Source organism: Dryobates pubescens, chromosome 2 (genome assembly GCF_014839835.1).
Source record: "Dryobates pubescens isolate bDryPub1 chromosome 2, bDryPub1.pri, whole genome shotgun sequence".
NCBI classification, from domain to species: Eukaryota; Metazoa; Chordata; class Aves; order Piciformes; family Picidae; genus Dryobates; species Dryobates pubescens.
This window is the reverse complement of record NC_071613.1, coordinates 31,379,589-31,386,908: the sequence shown is the minus strand read 5'-3', so window position 1 is coordinate 31,386,908 and position 7,320 is coordinate 31,379,589. Positions and strand designations below refer to the sequence as shown.

At 41.2% G+C, this 7,320-nt stretch overlaps 1 protein-coding gene across 2 annotated transcripts in view; it reads left to right on the top strand.

Moving 5' to 3' along the window:
• Positions 1–677: 677 nt before the first annotated feature.
• The window catches only part of AGPS (alkylglycerone phosphate synthase), a 57,312-nt gene continuing 50,669 nt past the window's right edge, over positions 678–7,320 (top strand). For both annotated transcript variants that reach the window (XM_054174168.1, XM_054174161.1), the window contains exon 1: positions 678–938. In XM_054174168.1, the coding sequence (XP_054030143.1) occupies positions 745–938 (194 nt within the window). In that variant the 5' untranslated portion in view covers positions 678–744. The remainder of the gene's footprint in view (positions 939–7,320) is intronic.

The following is a 7,320-nucleotide window of genomic DNA, read 5'->3' as shown; positions in this document are numbered from 1 at the left end:
CTTCCATACCTAGTGATGGCTGTATGCACTACAGAAGGGGATAGATTTCCACCAGTCAGTCTGTGTTCATTTCAAGTGTAGCTTTACGGGAAGGAATGGATTATCAAAAGCTTGGAGTTTCTCTTCTAGCAATGTGTGGTGTGGAAGCACAGCCAGCACTTGGCTAAGCAGCACCCCACTTCCCAGGGCCTTGTGTCCCTGTCAACACCAATGATAAAATCTGTAACTCCTGTAGGATTACCTGTTACCTGCCACCCTATTTATTAAGTAACCCACCTATCTTATTGCCACTAATTAGCATTTCATCATTAACTTAAGCAATCCTAATTTTTAAAGAATACACACCTTTGTGCTCTCACAAATCTCTTTAAGAGATGTAAAGGGACTATAATTATCACACAAAAGGTAATTTTTCACATGTTTTATCATGCAAGCTCTAAACTGGTGAGCTAGGCAACTGCTCGGGCGGACGGCAAGACCTCTTATGGAAACACCCCTCCCCTCGAACCTCTCGCCCTCTGCGCGTCCTCTACCGCGTTGGAGAGTTGGAAAGCCGCTGCTCCCCTAGCTCCGGCTCGGCAGGGCAGGGCAGGGCGGAGCGAGGCGGGGTGAGGCGAAGCGGGGCGAGAAGAAGGCAAGCGGTGGTGCATGCTGGGACGGCCCATATGAGGGGAGAACGGGAGGCTCCTTCCGTTCGTCCGACCTCTCACCCGGCGGCGATCGGCGGCACAACACGGAAGTGTGATGGCGGCCGCGGCGGAGGAGGCAGCGGGAAGCGGCGGCGGCTCCCCATCCTCCGCTCGGCGGCGGCTGCGCATCATCTCTGGGCACTTGCGGGGCTCGCCACGGGCTTCGGAGCGGGAAGCGCTCTGCACGGGCCCCTGCAAGGGGCAGGGGGGCTCCTCTGGGCCGTCCTCCGGTTCTATCCCGAAGAAGCGGTGGGTGCGGGCGGGGGTCCCCGTGGGGCATGGGGCTCCGGGCCGCGCCGCAGGGTTTGTGCCGGCCCGGGCGGGCACCTGGAGCGGCCAGCTGTCGGTGTGGGTCGGCGCTAGGGCAGCCAGTGCTGCGGGCGGCACTCTCTAGCCTGGGAATGGGTGTGGGCTGACGGGGCCCGGGGGAGGCCTCGAGTGGGCCGGGCAGGGAGCTGCGAGGTTGGCAGGGCGATGTTGATAAGACAGAAGCGGAGAAGAGGACGATGAGGCTAAGCCCAAACGCGGGTCAGGTACTGTAGTGATTCGTAGGATATCATAGGAACTCTTGTAAACCCGAAGGAAGGTCTGTCTTGTTTCTGTAGTAACTGTATTAAAACAGGAAGTTGTTCAGTCACCTTAATAATTGGAGAAGAGACTCGGTGCTTCTCAAATACTTGAGACTGCTATAGTGAGGAATGTAGCACTCATGAAGAGCAAGCTTTGTATATGGACTTTTCAGTCCACAAGTATACAAACCTTACGCCTTATAAGGATACTGTAAAAAATGTGTTCATACGTTGGTCTCTGATTCAGGTTTCTTGGATATGAATAGTTACAAACATATTAATTATCTTTTCTGTTTCTTACCATATTTGATAGTAAGGAATCTCAGGTCATGAGAGACCAGAGGAAGACAGTCTGCTTACTGTGTTCAAAATAGTTTTATTAGGTCTCAGATTTACTTTTTTAGTAGATTCTTTTAAGTGTTATAATTAAGCTCCCTTAAGCTCTATACAGTAAGTAAGTTTGTCTTTGGAGGTGTTTAAAGAGGCAGATAGCGCAAGTAGTAGATAAGAGAGTTGTTCCTGTGAAGAAAATCCATTCAGCTCATGTTTTACTCTAAAGTTATTTTAATAAGAGAGCAAGGGACCATCTGAATTATTCTACCAGGCCATTTATTGTCCAGGTCCACAAGCTGAACTTGCTTGCTTTGGGAGGATTCAGATGTCATAAGCATATGGTCAAATGTTAACAAATTTGAAAACTTAGTTTTTACTGCTCTTGCAAGAGATGTGTCAGACAGCTGCTTGGTCGGAGAAATGGATAATCTCAAAATTGCTGCCTTCTGTGTTGAGTTCTTCTTTGTTTTGAATTTGGGAAGAAATCACTGTGTCTGAGGAAACGCCAGTTTAGCTAGTTTAGAGGGAATTCTTTTAAATGGATTACTGATTAATTTCTACAGCCAGTTAATGCATCCCTGAAGAACTGGTGAAATGCATCTTCACAAAAGCCTGTGACCCAAAGGACAGCGTCTTTCTCCATGGACACGCAGACATAGTGAACTTCTCCAAGTTATACACATTGCTTATATTAGAATTCATTATAGGACCATAATGTGTTGCTATTTTTATTCTAAATAACTTGTTCTGGATAAATACTGAAAATAATTTTGCTTCAAAGAGCTTATGGTAAAAATGGTACAACTGCTGAGTACTTTGCTGTGGAAGTGTAATGCAGCTGCTGGAAGGCTTGGTCCATATCAGAGGTATAGCTGCTGTGATGTATTTAGACCCCAGTCTTTTTGTATGTATACAACAAAAAAGGCCTTAAAGGGAGCGGTATCTCTCTGTTAACATTCCCTCTGACCATCTGTGAGCTAGTTGAAACATGTTTGAGATGTTGCATGTGAAAGTTCTGATACTTAAATATAGCTTGGGTATGAGCATCTAGGTACAGTTTGTGTTTGCGGATAATACCCTGGTTTTGAAGTGCGTGAAGGGGGAGAAATTTTGTTTCCATTGCTGATTTGAAGATGGCAAGTGATGAACATCTGAATTCTGTTCTAGTGACTTCCAGCTAATCTGCAGTTGGCTCACCTACTTGTGAGACCTAGGTTGATTGAACAATCTGGTAACCTGTAGGTTGAAACAGCAATGCTTGCCTGGCTCTTATCATTCTTATCAGCCCCACTAGGACAGTTCAGACCCAGGTGCCCTGTTTTTTCTTTTGTCGTCTTTATGATGATACAGCTTTTCTGTCTCATTTGACCTATTACTTTAATTTTTGCTAGCAAAGCTGCAGCCAAAAGTGCCTTAAGCAAGACTTTAATTCATGATGCCTGTTGCCAAAGCTACAGACACTGTCATATCAGATCTAGGTGCATTTTTTCTGTGAACACTTCCTTTGATTTGAAAAAACCCCAATCTGTAGTACGCTATGTGTGTGTGTCTGGCAAAATATTTTTCTAGCTGCTTATCCAATAGTTACTAGACAGTGACCTGAAGAAATGATGGCTTTCTTGTTGACAGTTCAAAGAGTAAGCTGTTAAGGATCTTAGCCAGGCATTAGTCATCACCAGTGAGGGGAGGAAAGAGAGTATGTGAAATTGATGGATAGTCTGTGGGTGCTCATCTAACTGTTTCTGTTTCCAAATAAAAACGCCTCTGAAGGCTAGATGATGGAATTGAAGATTGTAATACAATTTTAAGATGATGGTTACTGAAATGAAAAAATGCCTCTAAAAAGCAACTCTACTCATCTGAATATCTCGATGGAAGTCTTGGGCACTATATATATATGGGTGGAGAGATGTTGTTCCTTCATAGAGTTCCTGGCTTTATTTTTGTATTTTAATTCAGTGCTGTAGTGGAAGATGGGGACTGTTACACAATACATTGAAGCCAGAGCAGGATGAGAGGCATGCTGAAAGATCTTCTAAAGATACTGAGTTTGAAAGGAACTTTTTCTGAACTTTTATGTTATACTGATGACTTTTGTTCACTGGTAGGCTCACATTGCTTACAAGACTTGTGCTAAAAACTTACATGCAGTTATTTTGAAGACTAAGTACATGAAATGTTGAACTTTTACTGCTTTGAAAGTGGTCAAGTGCTGCAACTCCTTAGAACGCAGCTATACCAGAGTAGCTGTTACATATGCTACAAAGTAAGATTGCCTTTGGGGTGGAGCATGTGCTGATGCTAACCTTGCCATAATAGCTTGTATTATAACTTATTAAAATCAACCTTTAAACAATTTGGCCCTTGTTAGAAGGGAGAATTGGTTGGGTGTTACTGAACGTTGACTCAGTAGCTTGTAGGCTTATATTAGTTTCTGTCTTGGAGCCAAGAGAAAGCAAGACAAGATTACCTGATTTTCCTCTCTCTTCATGGAGCCACTGTGGGCCACAGAGGCTTGTGGATGTGTTTTAACTATGAACATACTGTTATCCAGGATAAACTAAAGGGATGAGTGTATAGCCACCTGCCTGCTCGGTGTCAAGCTCACACCCAGGTTGCTCAGGGTAATGTGTTAATATTGCCATACTTTCATTATCAGGAACTATTTCAAGAGTCTATATGATTGTGATTTTAACAAACAGCATCATGAATTCACTCCTAAAGAGTTGATATGACTTGAATTTAACAAGTAACATCAGAGACTCCATATCTTACCACTAATACTTGGAGCAATCAGCATGTTTAATCATCATGATGCTGAACTAAATCTTGGAATAGCTAGCTTCTGAAATTTAGGTGGTAGAAACTTAGGATGAAGCAAGAAAAGGACTGATGATACTAGAGATTCCGAAGTCAGAAGAGTAAGAGTCTGTTGCATTGAGGAAGGTGTGGCAGTTAACAGGAGGCTTTGTGATTGCATCAAAGCAGTTAATTGCTAGTCAAGGTTAGTAGAAGTAAAGGAACAGATGAAGAAAGAAGATTCTCATATGTAAACATCAGCCTGATAAAAGACAGTGTCATAATCTGCAGGCAAATGTGACTTCATATGCAACAGCAGTTCTGTCATCTGGCTCCAAGTAGTTGAATGTCAGGCAGATGAAACATAAGGAATATCTAAGAATTTAAGTAATATATATTATTTGGACCTGTGATACAAATTAAACCAACCTGGGTATATTAATTGGTTCCATTTTATTGGAAAAAAATTAGATACGAGTAAACTATATTTAGTATGTGAAGTACAACATGGATTACAGTATGGAAGCAAGTAGGATTTTACAGGAAAAAAAAAGAATTTGGTAGATTGACTTTACTGAAAGCTGAACAGTCGTGAAAGAAAATTAATATGTATATGTAACTATTTATTTAAGCTTGATTTAGTTAAATGGAATAGGCCGATCTCTTAATGCAACAAAATGATAATTATTTGGACTAGTAGAAGCTACTTTGATTTGGAGTATAGTAAGAACCATCTGTAGTTTAACAGGTTGCAGCCAACTGGACTTTCCTGAAATGTTTCTGTACCTCTTAGTAGAGAACAGATAATTTGAAGTATTAAAATCGGTTATAGGCTGATTGTGATGGACAAGTGTTGGGCTGTTGTGTGCAAGCCTTCAGAGCTGATAAAGGCCAAAAAGTTTTCTTCAGCACTTAACTGATGTATTTACTACAGAGTATGCTAAAAATTCTCTATGCAATAGGTAAACCACTGCTGTCCAAGAACTGAGCTTACATAAGTAAATAAATGGTAGACAACTGATTCCTTCATTCACTTTGGTGTTTGGTGATTTTTTGTGTGTTGTGTTTTGTTTGTTGGTGTGTTTTTTTTATAGTGAAGCAGATTATTTCCTGGTTTTGCAGTCTTTCAAAAAAAACCCACAAAGGGCTCATCTCCAGCATTTGAAAAAAAATCTCTTTAAGTGCTTGTTCTTTTACTGCTTGGAAGTAGCTATCTGTGTGCATTACTGTAGAACAGTCTCTTCAAAGATAAAATGAAACTGATGTCAGTTGAAGTAGTAGGTGGAATAGAGATAGCTTCTAGTATTCTGTTGCATAAGAGTCATCATTTGGCTGAGTGTATACTGAGAAGCATAGTTATAATGTCTTGGCTTTCTTGAATCTTTAGTTCACCCTAATTGACTTAAGCTTTCTATGAAAGAACACTAGAGGAATGTTAATTTCCTTATTCCTTGGGGCTTGCTTTATTACAGTGTGGCGAAATGAGTAGTCAAATAGTCAAGGCTAGGAAGGAGAGTTAATGTTTGTTCTGCCAGAACAGCTGGTTGTTTTGCTGTGGTTTGTGTTGGGTTTGTGTGTGTGTGTTTTTTTAAAAAGCACATGGTGCTTTTGACTACCTAAACTCTTGGTCTTTTGCCTGAAATCTTGTCTGCATTTATTGTAGATAAATATCTGCTACTTACTGTAGATTTAAACTGTTAATGAATCCAGGTTTGTGTTGCCCTGTCAGACATTCAGCAAACAAAATAGCACCTGTCAGGTGCGTGTGCAGCTGTAGGGTTTTAGCTGAAAGTATGGGATACAAAACTGGAATGTGTCTGAGGTTGTGAAACAGATTTTATTTGACTTCAGACTTGAGAGTGATTACATTTGGTTTGCTGCAGGAAAGATCCTCCAAGAGGGAAGAAGTATAGAGTGATACACAAGAGATACTGCCTGCAGCATGGCATTCTTTAGATAAATGGTACTTTCACAAAGCAGTTCTTGAAGAGATTCCTTGGTCTACATTCCCTTTCCTAATTTTCAGGCATTTGATACTAATTTACTACTGGCTTCCAAAATACTCTGAATTGGCTTGCCTACTCAGTTGAGACATGACTCTCTAACCTAAACAAACTGCTCCACTGTAATTCTCCCTTAGTCTTACTGCATCCATGTGTAGAGTTTAGCAGGAACCATACAACCTGCAGGACTTCTTTTTATTGTTGCATTAGGCAAATACTGGTGCTTTAGTCCATGTGGTAGCCCTTAAAACTGCCACTTTAATTTCCAAGAACATGCTTGTTCTTCAGTCACAGAACAGGAATATCGAAGTATTTTATGTATATGTTGCTGTGCTGAGCATCAGCTGGTAATTGAATTGAAAATACTGATGGTTATGGTGAGGAAATTGATGCGAGCCTCTTGGCTTTGCTCCACCTGAGGTGCATTGGTTCAGCTGGAATGAAATGCACTTTCGTCTTGTATCTCTGAGGAAAATATATGAAGCTGTCACTTGTCCATTGAGTATGTTAACCAGTGTCTTGGGTTTGTGTGTAAAGTACCAGCTCTTCAGATTCATTTTGGAGAAGGAGGAAGCTGGATTGATATTTCTGTCCTTAGATATGTCTGTGTAGTAAGGCAGTGCCATTCTTTGCTAAATATCAGTGCTAATGTTTAGAGTTTATGCATTACTTGGTTCCAGTATTTCATTGAACTTCATACCTTTATATCTCATAACTTTAAGTGAAGAAACTGTTTAATTCTGATGTTCTAGTATTAATGTGCTTTAGGCTTTGGAAAATAAAAGGCTCTGTAACTATTGGTGAAACTTTTGCAGTATAAAACTCCTGGACTGTCAGCTTTAAGGATTGTGTGTGCAGATGTCTGATACATACGTGTTCATTTGAAACTACTGGGAAATTGTGTCTATGGTTTAATTTCTGTGTGGG